This window comes from Myxocyprinus asiaticus, chromosome 31 (assembly GCF_019703515.2).
Source record: "Myxocyprinus asiaticus isolate MX2 ecotype Aquarium Trade chromosome 31, UBuf_Myxa_2, whole genome shotgun sequence".
Lineage (NCBI taxonomy): Eukaryota > Metazoa > Chordata > Actinopteri > Cypriniformes > Catostomidae > Myxocyprinus > Myxocyprinus asiaticus.
Window position 1 is genome coordinate 25,114,563 of NC_059374.1, and position 20,548 is coordinate 25,135,110.

At 37.4% G+C, this 20,548-nt stretch overlaps 1 protein-coding gene across 1 annotated transcript in view; it reads right to left on the bottom strand.

The window, feature by feature from the left end:
• Positions 1-17,584, bottom strand: part of LOC127422416 (amyloid protein-binding protein 2-like) — a 28,572-nt gene extending 10,988 nt beyond the window's left edge. Inside the window, exons 1-8 of the mRNA XM_051665924.1 lie at positions 17,204-17,584; positions 14,822-14,910; positions 10,551-10,702; positions 9,891-10,183; positions 9,714-9,803; positions 9,185-9,252; positions 8,969-9,074; positions 8,747-8,871 (exon numbers count right to left, since the gene is read on the bottom strand). Of these exons, the coding sequence (XP_051521884.1) occupies positions 8,747-8,871; positions 8,969-9,074; positions 9,185-9,252; positions 9,714-9,803; positions 9,891-10,183; positions 10,551-10,702; positions 14,822-14,910; positions 17,204-17,341 (1,061 nt within the window). The 5' untranslated portion in view covers positions 17,342-17,584. The remainder of the gene's footprint in view (positions 1-8,746; positions 8,872-8,968; positions 9,075-9,184; positions 9,253-9,713; positions 9,804-9,890; positions 10,184-10,550; positions 10,703-14,821; positions 14,911-17,203) is intronic.
• Between the last annotated feature and the right edge of the window lie 2,964 nt (positions 17,585-20,548).

Consider the following 20,548-nt stretch of genomic DNA (forward strand, 5'->3'; position numbering starts at 1 on the left):
GTTCTGGACTAGCATTCTTAAAAATAAATCCCTCAGGGGACAAATAAAATCATATAAAATTTCATACACTGTTTTGTTTTGGAATGAATACACCAATGTGGCATCTCACTTTCCAAGAGGTGACTCAGAGCACCAATTAACCGATTCATATTTTCATACTGAGTCTAACAAAAGGGACTTTCACTCCTTAATAAAAAAAAAAAAAAAAGCACTGCTATTTTGCCTCTGACCTATTATGCATTGACCACTTACTTACCTTATGGGTAAATCACGTACATTCAAAGTGATATAAAACTTAAGTTTAAAAGTGCACTCAGTATTTTGTCTTCCACATGAAAAAAAGTTCTATCCTGAAGAAATGAATATTACTTATGTAACTTTTTCTGTGTTAAAATTAGAGCCGTCAGAATTAACGTGTTAAAATGTGATTAATAAAAAAAAAAAAAAACACGTTAATAGTCAATACAGTCTACCGGCAGATTAATATTGTGAAGGATGAGAGTTTAAGAGATTTAATGCCCATTGCAATGAAAATGCCACCAATGTAGAAACTAGATATTTCAATTAGTCAAACTCACACTCAGTCTTTGGGAAATGTTTAATGTTACATGAATTGGTTCAATTTTAGTGCATTTCTTTCTTTATACTGCGGAAGGCTTTGTTTGGAAAATGTTAATAAAGCATTATATTGTTACATATTGTTTTGCTTTCTTTCCTAATATGGAAATAAATGCATTTTGACAGGAAAAGTAGTATATATATATAAAAAAAAAAAATTATATATATATATATATATATACACACACATACATACATATATAGTGTCAAATTTCAGCACTTTCAGTGTAATAATAATAATTTCCAAAAATTATGCGATTAATAATTTTAATCTACTGACAGCACTAGTTAAAATACTTTCTCCTATCCCAGTTTAATATGCAGTGACAACTGTAAGTAAGCCATTCATAGGTTAATTTGTAAACGAAAACTGTAAACACTATATGTTTCTGTTGCGCTATGAAAAGTTTGTTTTGAGTGACCCGCTTAGACCCACTCAAACAAAGTTAATATTTCAGGACTATCTCTTTGTTTGACCAAAGGCATATAGGGGCGTATTCTGAAAGCTGTTTTGAAAACATTATTTATTTTTGCTATTCCGTTTGGCGGCAACAGTGTCGCAGAAATTACACACTAAAGCTTTAAAGCCATGTACACTCACATGAGATAAAGACTCATATCAGTCATATCAATAGCCTAATATTACACATGGACTGGATCACCTTATGAGGGCCGCCAAAGATACAGCTGGCAAGGAGGCCCCACCCACTTATGGGGGAAAGCAAAGCCCTGTTACCATAGTTTCTTATTCCTGAGGAAAATAGGGAGAATTATTCGAAAGATTTGACTTTTTAAAAATAAAAAACATGATTAAAAACTGTTAGTCTTTTGCACTTTAAACAAAGCTAAAAAAAAAACCTGAACTAAATCTGTATCACTTGCCAACTGACAAATATAGAAGCCTAAAGAAGAGCGCTGTGGCTGCAAGCTTTGCTTTTTTTGTTTTGTTTCTTAGCAGCCCCAGGCCACCTCAAGACAGAAGTTTACATTTATGATTGTCACACTAATATTTCATCCTTCTTTTGGCATCAAGTTTTATTTATACCTTTTAAAATTATTGATGATTAATGAACACATAAAATAGCTTAAATTTAAGAAGTGAAACCTGTGATATGGCTGATATGAGTTCAATGGAAGACCCTTAATTATTTTTAAATGACAATTTACAGACTCAGCGGACAATGCAAGTAGGTTTATAAGGCTTATAAACATTTGCAAGGTTAAAATAGTAGGCCTGCAATACAACTGCAAAAAAAAAAAAAGAAAAAAAAAAAGAGGGGAATTCAAAAATAATGGTAAGGAAATCAATTTTGTTAAACAAAAATTAAATGCATCAATATGCAATATAAAAACAATTAGGCTACAATCATAAGTAGTTTCCCTTATCATTTCTACTTGATAAGTACTTTGTTTGGCAGTAAAGACAATGCTAATGGAGACCTAGTACTGTGTACGTAAACATTTTACTGCAACTTTACCAGAAACCCTATTTATTAAACACTTTGCTAAACCAATCTTTCTGAGAAATGTATCCACTGAGAAATGTTTGATTCATTAAAGCATGAAAACCAATATAAGCAGCGCTCAACTTCGACATGTCAAATTTTCTCATGTATCTTGTCTCCTCTTCTAGTGTTAAAGGATTAGTTCACCCAAAAATAAAAATTCAGTCGTGGTTTACTTACCCCTGTGTTATAATCCCATATGACTTTCTTTTTCTTAACACAAAGAGAGAAATTGTGAAAAAAATTTGTTCTCAGTGAAGTCATACAATGACAGTTTATGGTTACCACCTCTTCAAGCTTCAAAAGGACACAAAAGTATAATTCAGAAGTCTAATAAATTATTCCACGAGACTCATGATTGTTATGAAAGCATACGATAAGGTTTGCTGAGAAACAAACCGAAATCTAATGTATTTAGTAAAAATGTTCACTGACCGTTGATCTCCTGTGCGTGTTCATGAGTGCAACAGTAGTTACACAGCACGCGCGAGGTGGAGCATTCAAGCGAAAACTTGTTTCGTTTCACTTCAACAGGACCACCAGCAATATTAACAACAGAAAACACAACATATCTGCATGCAAATCAGAGAACTGAATTTGCAAACATGTGTGAAGTGTTTGTACTGGAAGAATAGATGCATTTCAATGTCCAGACTTATTTGTTTGAGTCCTCAATCAAACAGAGAGATGGGGCTGAAGGTAGCTGTCACACCGTGTCCTACTCGTACGCCAAACAAAACGCAATAGGGGGTCACGTGACGCCATGCAAGCAGCAGACGTGTGAGCGACGAGCTCTGCGCACTTTGCTAAATTTTCTATTATTTTCATGTTATAATCTGGTGAATTTGATACACGCAGTTACACAATTGCTCTTTGATGCAAAACATGGCAAAAAAGTCAAAATCCTCGGGCTCCGGAGACATTAAAAGACACTTACGTGTTCAGGATGAAAGCCCCGACAGTCCTACAGACTGGGGACTCGATTTGGATGGCATGGCGGGAGAAGGAATCCAGCGTCAGTTGTCCAACATGTTGGTGATGTTGACAAAGGTTCTTGCAGACTTGGAGGATCTCGCTGTAATATGTCGATCGATTACAGTGATGGAAATAAAATTCTCCGAACTAGATACAAGAGTGTCAGATGTTGAGAGACGAATCGATTTTCTGGAATCTTCGGAGAGGGAATTAACTGCTAATCTGCCCGCGACCAAAGTTGATTTGGAACATCTCCTTGAAAAGCTTGAAGATCTTGAGAATAGAAGCCGCAGGGATAACGTCAGAATTGTTGGAATTCCTGAGCATGAGGAGGGCAGAGATATGGGGAAATTCCTAAATGAGTTTTTCCCCAAGTCTGCTCGACATAACAGGCCACAAGCAGGAAATCGAGCGAGCTCATAGAGTCCCAGCTCACAGATTTGCTGAGGGAGATAGGCCCCGATCGATTCTGGCCAGATTTCTGAGATCATCCGATAAAGATCTTGTGCTGCGCCAGGCAAGGAGCAAAGGGAAGCTTTCTTGGAAGAACCATAATATTTTCTTGTTCCTGGACTTTGCGAACTCGACAAGACAGAAACGCGATCGGTTCAAGGAATGTAAGAAACTCTCACATCAGAAAAAGACCTCGTTTGCTCTAATGTTTCCAGCCAAACTAAGAACAGAAACAAAGGACGGTCACAAAGTATTTATATGTCCCAATCAAGCAATGTCTTTTATTGAATCAATGGCTGAGTAAACTATTGGATTTTTCTCATGTGAGTGGGTCAACTCGCTGTACATACTCTTGAGGAAGCTGGGCGACATTTTGGGTTTTTTGTGTTGGCTCCGCCGAGCGGCCGGAGCTTGTTTTGTGAATAACACTTTTCCTTAAAGAAACTTTTGCATTAAAGTTCCCTGCCAATTTGAGAGTGGACACTACGGATGACCGCAAAATATCTACATTCTCATGGTCATGGTATATATGTTTATACGGCCTCCGAGTAAATTGACTCGACCATCCGGGGAACGGGGATGCCGGTTTTGTTTCTTTTTGTGTTGGTTCCGCCTAGTGGCTGGAGCTTGCTCTTTTGAATAACATTCCTTTGGAACAGCTGTGGATTAATCTGTTCGTACTTCGTGCTTTTTCCTCCTGCTGGCTTTAGTTTGTTTTTAGTTTTTTTACGGGACATTGGAATGATCACTCATCCGCTGAACTCATAACAGCCGGCTCACGGAACATTCGTTTGTCTCTCTGAGGAATCTGAACGGTTTTATATCAGCTGGAATTTGTTTTGTGGAAGATCACACCTTTGAGACAGTTCTGTGAATGAATCTACACATTCTTTGTGTTCATTCTTCCTATTGGCTGGGTTTATTTTACAAAGTATTTTCTGTTATGTAATTTTGCTTCACAAATTTGAGAGGCAAAATTGTGCAATCCGATGGCAAAGTTGTCGTGGGGGCTCGTGGGCGTTCATGGACCTTTTGAGTTTAAAGGGATTGTCGCCAGTTGGCACTTTCGTGCGCGGGGTCAATGTGCACGTTTTTCTTTTTTCTGTTTGTTTTGTTCGGGGGGAAGTTCGGGGGTTTGATTGTTTCACTGGTGGGGAATGTGGTCTGTGTAATTTTGTTTTTGACACACAATTAATTTTTTCTAATATGTCAAAATGTCAAAAGTTAATAGAGTGTACTATCTCTCTCCACATGGAATGTGAATGGGTTGGGGCACCCCATAAGAAGAAGGAAGGTTATTTCTTTTCTTAAACATAAAAAATATGATATAGTGTTTCTTCAAGAAACACATCTCTCCCCGCAGGAAGCTGAAAAATTTGGGAAGATATGGGGTGGACATGTTTTCTTTAGTGCTGGCTCAAGTAAGAGCAAGGGAGTTATTATATTGGTAAATAAACATCTACAATTAAAATGTCTCAAACAGATTAAAGATAAATTAGGAAGAGTAATTATTGTTTTAACTGAAATTCAAGGGCAAAGTCTGATTTTGGCTAATATTTACGCACCTAACGCTGATGATCAGGGCTTTTTTTATAGATCTTGAAGGGATGTTGCAAGCCGCTGGCACCCCTGATGGTGATGCCACATATAGATAAAAAGAAATCATATAGTTGGCGCCTTAAGGTATCCCTTCTGCAAAATCCTGATTTCCAACAAATGTTAAAGACTGAAATCAATGTTTATATGGAGACCAACTGGTCCTCAGTATCCTCTGTGGGCGTGGCTTGGGAGGCACTTAAAGCGGTTCTTTGGGGCCGGATCATACAGTATGCCTCATTCATCAAAAAATCCAAAGCACAAGAACTTGTGGAGTTGGAAGGAAATATTAAAAGTGTAGAAATATTTACCTCGGTCATTGATACTAATAATGCCTTTAAAGAATTCTATATTGATCTTTATAGTGCCACGTCTTCGTCTACTGATGAAAATATTAGAAACTTTGTGGAACCATTAGATCTTCCTAAACTGAGCAAAAAAGCTGTCTTGATTCTAAAGATAACCTTGGAGGAGCTTGACGAGGTAATTAAGGCCCTGCCTACAGGCAAGGCTCCGGGGACAGATGGTTTTTCCACAGAATGTTTTCATCCTATGCTACAGAACTGGCTCCACTTTTGTTAGACGTTTATTAAAGAAGGGAAAACTTCCTCCAACCATGACACAAGCCTGGATCAGTCTGATTCTTAAAATGGACAAAGATCCAAGCGAGTGTAAAAATTGCCATCCAATCTCCCTAATCCAACTATATGTAAAAGTTTGTCAAAAATTTTGGCTAATCAATTAAGTTATGACATCTCTTATACATATAGATCAGGTGGGGTTTATTCAGGCGTCTCATCAATATCATGTGGTCAGTGGTGAATGAACAATCTCCGGTCGCTGCCATCTCACTTGACGCCGAAAAGATGTTTGATATGGTAGAATGGGATTATCTTTTTTAAATTTTGGAAATGTATGGGTTCGGGAGTACATTTATTGGTTGGATTAAGTTAATTTATAAACACACTGTAGCAGCGGTACAAACAATTTCAGATTTTTTTACTCTGAATAGGGGCACACGGCAGGGTTGCCCTTTTTCCCCATTATTGTTCTGTCTTGCCCTGGAACCATTAGCAGCTGTGATAAGAAAGGAGGATGATTTTCCAGGGGTGACAGCGGGAGGTGTGGTGCATAAACTTCTGCTTTACGCAGATGATATTTTATTATTTGTCTCTGAACCTACTAGATCTATGCCTTGCCTCCACAGAATTATTAATTCCTTTTCCATGTTCTCAGGATACAAAGTCAGTTGGTCTAAATCCGAAGCTTTGGCGCTGACAGCGTACTGCCCAGAAACGGCTTTCCAGCCAGGCGCCTTCCAGTGGCCCAAACAGGGCATTAAGTATTTGGGAACTTTATTCCCAGCAAATTTGTCTGATTTAGTTAGAGTTAATTTTGACCCTTTAATAAAAAGGTTTGAGCGATGTGGGCAGGTGGGCTTCATTACATTTATCGATGATTGGGAAGGTTAATATTATTAAAATTAATTGTATTCCAAATTCAACTTCCTGCTTCAGTCTCTCCCTGTAGATGTCCCCCTCTCTTATTTCAAGCAATTTGATAGCATAGCGAAATCCTTTATTTGGAATGGTAAGCGCCCCAAGTTAAAGTTCAGTAAGTTATATAGGCCAATTGACAACGGTGGGTTAGGCCTACCCAAGATTTTTTTTATTATTATGCGTTCGGTCTTAGACATTTGGCTCATTGGTCGCTTCCACCTGAAAGAGCCCCTCCCTGGTTTTGTATTGAAAAGGAAGTTCTTGCCCCTATCTCGCCACTGCAAAGCCTTTCGATCAAACTAGCCGGAGAGGTTAAGTTGCACCCCGTTATTTTGCATTTGCACTCGATATGGACAGAAGTGTCCAGAGTGTTTAATTCGGATATTTATTTAAACGCAGCCTCGAGCATATGGCTGAACCCTAAACTATGTATTAATAAGTCCCCTTTTTGTTGGTCAGATTGGATTGTGAGGGGGGTTAATGCACTTGGTGACCTATATGAGGGTGGAGTATTGAGACCTTTTGAAAATTTGGTTCAACTTTTCGGCATTCCCAGATCTCAGTTTTATAAGTATTTACAGCTTCGCCACCTACTCTGCACTATTTTTGGGAGTGGCACGCACCCCCCTAAAGCAGCTGGTGCTTTGGAAGAGGTGATTGCTGCTTTTGGAAAAGGCCATGAAGCATCAGTGTACTACTCCCTACTAATTCAGAGTCTGGGGAATGGAGCCTTGACTTCTCTCAAGAGAGTATGGGAAAAAGATTTGAATTTGGTATTGGAGGATGGAGTGTGGACTGAGATTCTGAAAAATGTCAAGTCTGAATCTAGAGATGTAAGGGTTCGCCTTATGCAATTTAAGATTTTACATAAGATTTTTTTGGACCCCCTCTAGATTATATAGGCTTGGTCTTAAAGACACACCCACTTGCTGGTGATGCCAATCAGAAGTTGGAGACACAACCCATGTCTTTTGGGGGGGTGTTAAGATCCAGAGGTATTTGTGTGATGTTTTAAGCACTCAGGTTTTGCTTTGTCCCAGACTCTGTATTTTGGGTGATGGGGCGGAAATGCATTTAGGGGTTTAATTTTAAGGGGTTGGAAGTCAAGTGGAGCACACTCTTTTGGAGTGGTGTGTGGAAATGGGGAGGGTAGCTGCATTTGAAGAGGCGGTAAGTAGAAGGCTGGGGTTTAGGGACTTATTTGCTAAAAAACGGGGCAAATATTTAGTTTTTTTGGGGGGGACTCTCAGGGAGGGGAGGGGATGTGGAGAGTGTAGTTTAGTTTAATCATGTATGTTTATTATTATTTTATTTATTTGTGTATATATATATATATATTTATTTTTTTTTGGATTGTGTGTGTGTTATGTGGGACCACAGGGGTGTTCTTTAGGGGTCAGGGTGGGATTGTATTAGTAGGGTTTAAATGTAAAATGTTGATTCTTTATATATGTGTTGAGTTTTTTCCACTGTCATGTGCATATGAATCAATAAAAATGTTAACTACAAAAAACAAAACGCAATAAAAGTTATTTCTATGTTAAGAGTTTTTTGTCCTAAGCAGCTGCGACAAACAACAGGACATTCTGTTGCTCCCTTGGTTTCTATATTTGGCAGCGTGCCCGGTAACCCTGTCTGCTATGAACTGGCACCTGTCCAAAATGCAATGCGTGGTGCCAGCACAAGAGAATTGTCTCAATTTCTCCATTTGTGTTAAGAAAAAGCAACAAAGTCATATGGGGTTATAACAACACGGGTGAGTAAACAATGACTGAATTTTCATTTTTGGGTTAACTATCCCTTTAACTAAATTTTTCTGCTGGAACATCTGTTGTGATAATATGATGATCAATTTAGTCTAGAATCCGGTCTGAAGCTTCCCAACCACTTTAAACCACGTATCCAGCATATGACCAACTGCAAATTAATCGTAACTGAATAGCGCATGTCCACAATGGCATCAATAACTGAAAACTTTTGCTTTTGCGTGTTGCTGCATCCACATCGCTAAGTGTCAGTACAAGTCCAAGCTAACAACACTGATATGTAAACAATGAGTGCACCTTTAAGGCTCATGATTGTTGGGATTGAGATACTTACAGTGCGTTGTCGAATTTACCAGAGCTGTACTGATGTACATAGGAAGAGTAAGCCAGGTCCTCATGTGCCGTGGCAACATGGATATTCTTTCCTCCAAACACTGACTGCCGAATATCGAGTGCAGTCTGAAGGTAGACCACACAAATATTAAATAAATCATCCATCATCTTCCAATGAGACAAAATGTTGGCAAAGTACCCTAAGTTTAAGTTCTTCACTCACCTGGTAAATGGCCACTGATTGACAGATATTATCCACATTTAAAAGATAAAATCCATAATCTAGTAGTGTATCTGAGTATTTTGGGTGCTTGTGCCCAAATTGTTCCCTAAAAATGAAATAATACATAATCATTTCAACATTGTCAAACTGAACAAATTTCAACACCACCCTCCCATGCTTTCAAAAGTAATACACAACTCATGACAGCTATCTTACCGTGCCAAAAACACTGCATGCTTTATCAGTTGTTCAGCTTTCCTAAACTCTCGCTTAACAACACAAGCCTGCAGGAATGAACAAGGATTTTTTATATTCACTAAATACACCATTCTGTATATTATCTTTCAGCCGCACAGTTCACGCAAAAATGACAATTGTCAATATTTACATTCCCTTGTGTTTTTCCAAACCAATATAACTCAAATGGAGATGTTAGGCAAAATGTTAGCCTTAGTCACTATTCACTTTCATTGTATGGAAATATGCAATGAAAGTAAATAGTGACTGAGGCTAACAATCAGCCTAACTTCTCTTTTGGAGAACTTCTCTTTGTTTCACAGAGGACAAAATGGGTTTTGAAATGACATGAGACTGAGTAAATGACAACAGAATTTTAATTTTTAACATCTTAACACAAAGTGGCAAAGTCTCAATTTAAAATCTGAAAATTGCAGTTAACATGGGCCTATATTTACCAAGACTCAAACATGCATGTACTCTGATGATCAACAATGCAGTCACTGACCTTGGAGGCTTGTCTTAAAACATCAACTACTACTTTCACGGGTAAGCCCACTGTGATCTCCCTCATAGCCTCTATACACCACCTATATGCCTGAAACACACAAGGTACACAGTTTGGCAACTGAAGAGCTGTTCTCCAAACAAACTTCTAACCTTGAATGTGTTACCAAGCACTTACCTCATCATAGTGGCTTTTGGCAAAGAGCAGGGCACACAGTTCGCCATACAGAGCAGCCTTATTAGCCTGATGGCCGTGTTTGGCTAGTTTATCCATGTAAGACTGAGCCAGCTTGAAGGTTTCTTCTCCCAGGTGGTATCTGCAGTTGCCATTACGCACATGAAGCAACCTCACACAGCACTCAACTGCACGATACCAGTGTAGAACCTCATCGTGTAGTGTGCACAGCTGGAGACACGACAGAAAGACTTTCTCTGCATCTCCATACCAGCCGGCATCTGATAAGAAGCCACCTGAGATAGCAGAAAGTATCATTCCATTAGCCAGAGAAACAATCTGAAAGGGTCATTCAAGAAAAGGGAGTCACAGTAGCAAAGAAGGATATAGCTGCAGGCAGAGCTCCAAAAAAGGGTGGGAGCTCCAAACCACCAGCAAAGATATAGGGAGCCCCTAACCTAAACCTTATCTAACCTAACCTAATCCCTAAATGTGAGTGGAAGTGACGCCCCCTTTTGGAATTGGCGAAACCCTCTTTTGGAATAACCCTGCCCCTTCTGGAGTAACCCCACCCACTTCTGCAGCAACTCCACCCTTGTTTGGAGATTCCACACACATTTGGAGATCTCTGGCCTGCTGCTATACCTACTTGCACTAGCATACCTAAAACAAAGCCAAACTGTATAGCTTTCTCTTTCACATGCACATCTGACTCTGCGATGTATGAACATCTACGGCTGAAGGAGTTGGCCAGGACTGAAGCAACTTTCACACCGTGGTCCATCAGAGCCTGGAAGCAGTGGTGTAGGAGGTGCCTATGGAAGGAATACAAGCTGAGTCACATCAGAGGATTTAAAGTCAGACAGTAATCGTCATGAAATGTATTGTTGATGCAATGCTTCAATGGTTGTAACAGCAGCACACAAAAGCACTTAACCTAAAGCATTAAAGAGATGCTTCTTGCAGAAGGTTTTACTGTGCTGACTGTTATTCACTGTTAAGCACCGCAAATTATCATCACGCAAAAACACTCTCCAAGAAGTTGCATCTCTCAATTAATAAATGTGTCTCCCATTAAAACCACCACTTCTAAAAATATTAATGTTAGTAGTCAACAGCACTAATGGACTAGTCAGTTTTTGGATGACTAATTGACCACCCTTTCACAACCCTGTATCAAACATATCATTACTGTTCTTTAGGTAAGAGTAAAGGGACGTTTCTTTAACTTTATGCAATTACCAGGGGTAATGTTACTAGTGGTCGACCGGTATGAGTTTTTTTTTAATGGTTAATGCAGATACAGATATCAAAGAGTAGGGTGGACGATTGAAAATACATTTGTTTGTTTATGTTTAACTCCATGCCAGCTGGGGGGCCTGGGTAGCTCTGCAAGTAAAGATGCTGACTACCACACCTGGAGTCGCAAGTTCGAATCTAGGGCATGCTGAGTGACTCCAGTCAGGCTTCCTAAGCAACCAACTGGCCCAATTGCTAGGGTGGGTAGAGTCACATTGGGTTAACCTCTTCGTGGTCTCTATAATGTGGTTCTAGCTCTCGGTGGGGCACATGGAGAGTTGTGCGTGGATGCTACGTCTCCGTGGTAATGCGCTCAACAAGCTCCGTTATAAGATGTGCGGATTGACGGTCTCAGACCCGGAGGCAACTGAGATTCGTCCTCCGCCACATGGATTAAGGCGAGTCACTACGCCACCACAAGGACTTAGAGCGCATTGGGAAATGGGCATTCCAAATTGGGGAGAAAAGAAAAAAAAAAAAAAAAACTCCATGCCAGATTCGATGTCTATTTTCATGGCAGAATTTAGGTTAAAATACAATAATCTAATAATATTACAAACAAGTAGAGCTGGGTATTGATACAGATTTCCAGATTTGATTCAGATTCACAAGCCCTCAATTCCATTCGGATTAAATTTCGATTCATATGGGTATTTTTCAGTTATAATGTCCCTTTTGCTTACATATGTAAAACATTCTCTCCCAGCTAATGCTGTTACTTATACAGGGGACTTTCTAACTAGGTACATTACGAAAATATACATTTTACTAATTATATTTTATTAGTTTTTCATCATTTTGGTCACATATTGTCTTTAAAAAAATGAACAAATCCATGTATTCAATCAATAAATAAGATATTATATTTCATATATTATTTTTTATTACATATTTGTTTAATTGCATAATTTGTACTACTTAAAAGTATTTACATTGATTTGTTGAACACAAACTGGTACTATCTCTTTAACAAAACCAGCATTTCTGTTAAGAGTGACTGTAAATGAGCGCATGTTAATGACAGACTCGAATGGCTCTATCTCACCTGTGCCATTCATTATTAGAATTAAATGTTATTTTTGTTTTTTGATCAACAACTCACTGTAGAAAACAGAAAGGGTATTAAAAGAGACATTATTCAATGACAAATGGATTGCATGGATCTAGTCTTTGGACACGTATTACACAGAACAATTTTACTCTCAAAACGCAGAAAGGATTTCGCTGCTGAATACTTTAGCATAGGGCTGGGCAACAAAACGATATCGATATTTATCGGAAAGAAAAAAATTCCGATATCGATGATAAACTTTTGAATTATTTTCGATGTTCTACATCTAGATGATCGGATCAGGTGCATTTCGCCAAAGACGCAAGCAGCTCGGCAAAGTAATAAACACACAACTAGCTAACTGAATCACCATCATGAAATCAGCTGGTTAGGAATTACAATGCCTGTTAGCAAGCAGCCCTGCAGTCATGAAAACTGGTAATGAGGCCAGATGAGGCTCGGTAGCCACTAGCTAGCAGCAAGCTATCGGGCTAATTTAACATCTTTGTGTACCAAACAAGACAGCACTGACATAGCAATACAGTTATCGACTGAACACAACAACTCCGACTTAACACACAACACCACTACTGTTTATTTAAAAAAATTGCATGATTCATAGCACTGTCACAGGAAAGAAAGTGTTTCTTCTTGAGATGTTTATCTGTGGTTGGCAATCTAGCTTATAGTGCATTACCGACACCTACTGAGCTGGACTTTGGAGAGTCACAAGTCAAACGTCAGCTGATGATGATGAAATGGGCAAAATTTCATCGAAAAGAGGTCACACACACCTTATGTAGGATTAAATCCTAAACTATACTATAATGGTAGCGTACCCTCTGGAGTTTACTTGTAAACAAACAAGTTATGTTTAATTTATTCTTGAGGTCTAACAAACATGTGGAATGCACTTCCACAAACATTAATGGTATGAAATGTATATTGTGATAAATATCGATATCGAACGATATGACAAAAACATTGTGATAATTTTTTGCCCATATTGCCCAGCCCTATTTCACCACTATACTACACAATTACTGATGAGTGAAATCTAAACATTTACCAGCCAGTTGCCAAATATATACATTTAAGTCACATAGCGACAAGTAGACAGTGTTCTCCGCCAATTTCAAAACGGCCATATATCGGTCCATCGCTAAATAGTGGTGTAAAACGGATGTTTCATCAAGATACGATCTTATATCGATTCTCTTGCCCTGCGATCCAATATTTGCCGGTACTTCAAAGTCTGCCGCGATACGATTTCGATTTGATTCGATTCAGGGTCCTGCGATCGATATTCCGATATTATGTGCCTACTTTACACAATCAATAAATTTTTTTTGCCCTCAAATGCGACCAACATTTAATTTGAATATTTTATTGAGCGCTCTGAAAAGTGCAAATTTTGTATCCACATTGGGACATCCACAACAAAATAAGGCATTTCAGATGTCAACAATAATATAAAAAATAATGACACACACAAGTGATCATCATTCATTTAATTACAGCTTATTTTCCAGTGTAATTCAATTCAAAGTACTTACATACCCATGACTTGTATGCCAACTATCCGTGGTTTTCTTGGCTACAACTTCCACAGTTGTAATGAAAAATTCTGTTACAGTAAACTGGGATAAATGTTAGTAAGGGTGTTGATGTGTAGATGTGTAAATTCTTATAACTGATGCTAGTGCTGGGCAGCAGGTGTTTCTCTTTCCCTCATTAGTGCCGTTCAAAATGTCAGCATTGTCAAGACGTTTCACATGATGGTTGAACGCTCCATGGAACTTTTAAATAGCAAATTCTCATGTAAAATTCAAATGGGTCGAATACGCGACGATATTGATAAGATGTGTAAACTGTGTTATGTGTAAATCATATGTTTATTGTAATTGTCATACTGCTATGTTGCTTGGAACCACACCCAAGACTTTCACCCACTGTTGCACATGTGTATATGGTTGAGTGACAATAAAGGGATTTGATTTGAAAGCCCGAATTAATTGTGCATGTGAGCTGCTCTGCATTTGTCACAAGAGCTCGCATTTTAAGGAGTGCCCGGTTGCTATCCGCGCATGCCGCACGGATAGCAGGGCGCAATTTGGCTTCACAGACTCTACGCACATTCTTGTCCCACATGAAAAGCGTATTCAGCGCTCATAAAGTGAAATGAATGTAATAAGGTTGCTTCATCGCCTGACGGAAATGCTTACGGACGTGGCTGACATGAGAGTATTAAAATAAAGGTGCATCTAAAAAATGTCTATATTGCTATTTACGCGTTGTATCGATAATATTGGATCATTGGTTATTGGATTGATGTATCAGTCCAGATCGATGGATCGTTACACCCCATCACTAAATATTACTCTGCACAAGCAAGTCTGTTGAAGATGCCAATGAAGTCACACAGCATCATGTGAGATTTGAATCATCAGCCCAAAATACATTTACACACTCAATCTCATACAGCTAGGCCATAAATACACCATTACGGTATGGCTTTTTGACCTATATTCTGTGCTATATAACTTTAATCGACAGGCTAATGGTGGATTTCCTTTTAAAATACCTTTTATCAGAGGCCCTGAGGACTTTGGCAAAGACCTCCAGCTCACAGAACTCCCCTCCCAGCTGGCAGAGCCGGCCTTGCTGGTAAAGCTGGAATACATGAAGAAATGTGAGAATGCTGACCCCGGTTGTACATGTGACACAAAAAAGTAGCTGTTATTGAGAAAGTATATACAATCGAGGATACTTTGTGCAAGACCAATATGTGTGCCAAGCTCTCAACTAAACATGCTGTTTGTTATGGTACATCTGGTATTAGACACTTTATAGAGCCGAGAAAAACATAATGTAATGATTAAATGATTAAACTATCTTCGCAGGAGAGAAACTTAACCCCAGTCTTCCATTAGAAGCAATCACAGCTATCATCATCCCGAGAAGAGATGAACTCCAAAGTGAACTTAGGCAACAAGTATGGGACTGTGCTAGATAAGATTTCTGAATTAATTTGGCAACACTTAACAATAAGGTTACATTCATTACCATCAGTTAATGCATTAGGTATCATCAACTAACAATGAACAATATATTTTTTAAAGCATTTATTAATCTTTGTTAATGTTTAGTTAATAAAAATACAATTGTCCATTGTTAGTTCATGTTAGTTTATAGTGCAAACTAATGTTAACATATACAACTTTTAATTTAAAAAATATTTTAGGCTACTACATGCTGAAATTAACATTAAACAAGATTAATTAATAAATGCTGTAAAAGTATTGTTGATTGTGAGTTCATGTTAACTAATGTTGTTAAACTAATATTCCAGGTTCAATACAAGTTAAGATCAATCACCAGCGTTTGGGGCACAATGCTGATTATCACAAAAAATATTTTCGACTTGTCCCACCTTTTCAAAGCAAAAACTGAAGTTACAGTGATTTACGATGGAAGTGAACGGGGCCAATTATTGGAGGGATTAAAAGCAGAAATGTGAAGCTTATAATTTTATAAAAGCACTTACTGTACATTAATTCTTCTGTTAAACATGTATTATTTGAGCTTTAAAGTCGTTAAAATCGTCATTTTAACAGTTGTTTTAGGTATTTAGGGTTTGTTTACATACATCGTCATGGCAACAACTTTACACTAAAAAGGTAAGTGATTTTATCACACTAAAATCATGTTTACAGCACACTGATTACATCTTGTGGCTATACTTTTGGAACAGTGAGTATTTTGACATTCAAAAATTGGCCCCCATTCAATTCCATTGTAAGTGCCTCAATGAAACCCAGATTTTTTCTTTTTTTTTTTTTTTAAATAAAAGAATAGGCAAGTGGAAATAAATTTTTGTGCTAATCAATATTATGCCAAAAATACTGATGACTGAGCTTAACTTGTATTGAACCCGGAATATTCCTTTAAGTAATGTTAACAAATGGAACCTTGTTAAAATGTTACCTTTTTTTTTTTTAGCTACATCTAAAAGTAATATAACAAATGTGGCACACATTGTTGGAGATGTACAAATACGGATATTTTCTTTATCTTGCAAAAATAGAAACTACAACTCTTTCATGATTATGCAATCATTAGTCATTGCGGACAACAGACTCTGATAATCTCTGCATGTAAAACAGTGGGATTGGTCTAATCCCATTGGCATATTTGCAAACCTAAATATCCAAAAACGTGCATCAAATTAAAAAGGCGGCGGCAAGTTAAACAGGTTGCTGTGTGCATAAACCAACTGACCTCAGAAAACATGAACAATGCAATGTTTGATAGCCAGTCAACCTGACACAAAGCAACCTATCTCACATCAAATAAAGATTCATGTGAGCTAATATAAGTAATTGGGTGGTTCCATACATAAATGTTTCTCGTTGTGTTTAAAAGTGTCTGTTAGCAGCTTCCACAGCAGTATTATTTAGTAGTAAACCATTCAAAGTTTACAGGCCAATATATATAATATCTACAGATGTCAACTATCATATCAAACTCATAAATTCGTTGGAAAGACTGTTATGGTTTAAATATTGGCATGCATTAATACATTAAGCTCATTATACTGAGCTAGTACACAGAAGTTAATAAGGTCAAGAGTGTTATATTGGTTCATGGTTAACTAGATTTGACACAGTGAACTATACCTCATTCCGCCTTGCAGCATTAGGTAAGCTATGGGTTAAGATAAGTGAAACATACTGTCCACTCTGATCAATCTTAACCTAATGTGACACACAGAAAAGGTAATGCACTCTTAACACAGAAACCCAAGCAATAAGCGGTCATTAACACGTTTTGTAAAATGTAAGGGTTAAACTGTCTCCTAGCTCGAGCGATATACTAGTAGTTCTTGTTAGCCGACTTGCTAGTGAAGAGTGTCAGATGCTTTTAACGTTTGTTCCGTACTGGACTCGTTCTCTGTCTCTCTTACCTTGTAGTACACATCAAACTGTATATTTTCAGGCAGAGAGCGAATGTCCCGTCGCGATCGGCCATAGTTATCGACCACGGCTGAGATAGCAGTGTTGTACAGGGTCTCGGGGATCCATTCCAGCTCCACCGCGGCCATATTGTTTTCTTTCACTAAATCCAGCCACAGCCCCCCCTCTTCGACTCCTACTTTCACCTCCTTCGCTACCTGATCGAGGTGAAAGCTTTGTACTTCTGCTCCTCATACACCCCCGCTACTTGAGGTACTTTTCCAAGTCGAAACGGACTGTTTTGATAGGGAACACAACCCTGAGGTTATGCTCTCATGTTTAAAGCTCATCTCCGATCAAGAAGCCCCGCCCCCTCAATGACACTCCGTGAACGCGCTTTGCATCGACTGCTGCGGTTAAAAAAAACGGCCACGGTGAGGACGATGCAGAACTCCCAATAATTAGTCATTAAAGGTGCTGTAAGCGATTTTAGCCCTTCTAAAATTTCGACAAGATGAGTCGTTAAATTAGCGACACGCCCCCTTTTCCCAAAACCCCGCACTCCAAAATACCAAATGAGCTTTTTTGAGACCGACACGAGCAGAAACGGTTGTCAAAAACAACAGCAGCAAAATAGCGCCCTCAACTGACAACTGTCATGAGCAACATGGCATAAAAATTGCATTATGCCTCAATATTTAGCTGCAACTACAATACAATGAGAATGTGCACATTGATTGACAGGCAGAAAGTGCCATTGTGACCCGTGGACACTTATTTGTTCGTTGTTTACAGAGTCTTGAGCTGTCACAAAGACCAGTGAGATATTTCAGGACACTTATTTCATTAATATCTTTCAGGTAGTAAATTGTTTTGCATACCTTTCCATGATAAACTCGCTTACAGCACCTTTAACCTTCTTTTGAATAAATTCTGCTGTTGTAAAAAAAAAAGTAAAGTATAAAAATATTTATGATTAATTTAATAATTGAATTTAATTAATTAATTAATTTAATTTACATTTTTTTTAATTATTTTTTTTTATTTAATTATATAAATTAACTGTATATATATATATATATATATATATATATATATATATATATATATATATATATATATACAGTGTTGGATGTAATCCAGTTACTTTTTAGTCAAAAAAGTAGTGTAATTCATTACATTTTAAATTACTGTAATCAGGTTACAGTTACTGACTTTCAATTAATTTAATTACTTTTAAGTACATTATAGGGTTATGCTTATTTCTAATATATTGTTCATGTAGAATGCATGAATTACGGCCCTGTAACGAGTCATTGTGAAGGAGAAATATGAGGTGCTGTGTGTATGGCTTGTGTGTAACAATGAAGGAAGAAACATAGACATTATATTGAATTTGTTGAACGGAAAAGTGTTTTAGAAAGTAACTTAAAAGTAAAGCAATTAGTAATGTGATTACTTTTACAATTAAGTAATTCGTAAAGAATAATATTAGAAAAAAATTAGTCATTTATAGTGAAATATTATTTTTAAGTAACTTGCCCAACACGTTTATATATATATATATATATATATATATATATATATATATATATATATATATATATATATATATCTGTACTCTACACTACTCTCTATATACTGTATACTGTATATATTTCATAATATAGCATAAGTAATAGGCCAATTTGATATATTCCTTGCTGCTTTATTATATTATATTATATTATATTATATTATCAGTATGGGCTTTACTGCCAAGTATGCTTACACACACAAGGAGTTTGTCTTGGTGACAGAAGATTTCAGTGCACAGAGGAATATGACAAACGAGACAAGGATAATAGAAATAAAATCTAGACAGAAATACACAACAGGACATAGACAGAAAAACAGATGACTGATATACTATATACAGATATACATATGGGAAAGGGAAAATGTAATTTGTAGAGGAGGATAGTTAAAAATATTGAATTAAGATGTTGCATATTATATTATATTCTTATATATTATAGTCTTTCTTTTCTTTTCTTTTCTTTTCTTTTCTTTTCTAAGGTGCTTGGGTAGCACCTACTGACCAGTACTATTAAAATTATTTTTTCAGTATTGACATGCAAAATAATTTTTTTTAGCAAAGTTCCAAGTTTCACATAAATGTGAAATACTAATAAACCTAATTTTTCTGGCATTTGTTAATGAAACCAAGCAGTACATGAAAACAGTCTCTGCATCTGTGAACAAAAAAGCTGTAAATATATCAAATCTTTGTGCCTCTGTTAAGATTTTAATTAGATCTTTATTTGTTTTTTCTCTTTCTTTTTTTGTTTTGTTTAGTATACATATATAACTATTGTTATCTAAAAAAAAAAAAAAAAAAAAAAAAAAAGACCCAAACTGCATTCCTATCACTTGACAAAACTGACAAATTACTTATCCCACTTAAATAAATGTGTGAAGGAAGACCACAAAATATGCATACAACAAATGGTAAATTAATACCACATAATAGTTTAAAAGCAGTTGCAAGTGGGAAACAAATTTTTACTAAAACATTTTAATTATAAAACACAGACGCATGCACGCACGCACACACATTTGTCTTTCATAAATAGTAGGGAATCTCCTTTGACTTCTGTTGTTGATATTTTCTAGCCCCTAACCCTACCCCTACCCCTATCCCTAAACCATGTAAAACATTTAGACATTTATTTAGTATTTATTAAGTGGGAACCACTGGCTGCTCCCTACAATAGGCAAAACCTGACCTACACACGCACACACAGTGCTATATATAATGGTGCCTCTGAAACGTGTTAATTGCTTAAGCAAAAAAGCTGCCAAAAAGGTCAGGGACATTAGCTAGTGTGTAAGCTAATTAGGAAGACCATGAGGGCCCTAAAGATCTGGTCCAAGTTCAAGGCCACAAGACTAAGACTGAGACCAAACTGAGTCACTTCAGCACCAGTAAACTGGTAAAAAATATAATAAATAAATAAATATAGGCATACAGACTACAAATCTAGAGTCTAGACCAATACATTATGACAGTCCCAGTGATGACCACCAAAAGCAATACAGTTTTCAGTCTGATTGATCATGTTGTCATGATATGCTTTGATTTATCACGGAACATAATGTGGTTTTCTCTCGGACCACTGATGAGGAGTCTGCCTTGAGTTTACTTGGTTGCTTTGGAGCAAAACGAGGCATTAGATCAAGTTGTTATTCTGTTTGAGACGAAAGGGATAGATTTCTGCGCCTGTAGTTGTAGAATGCAGCCAGCAGGTGTCGCCGTTTCCTCTCACTGAACAATAAGCAGCATGAGCCAACCTACCGCCTCTATCACTATATAT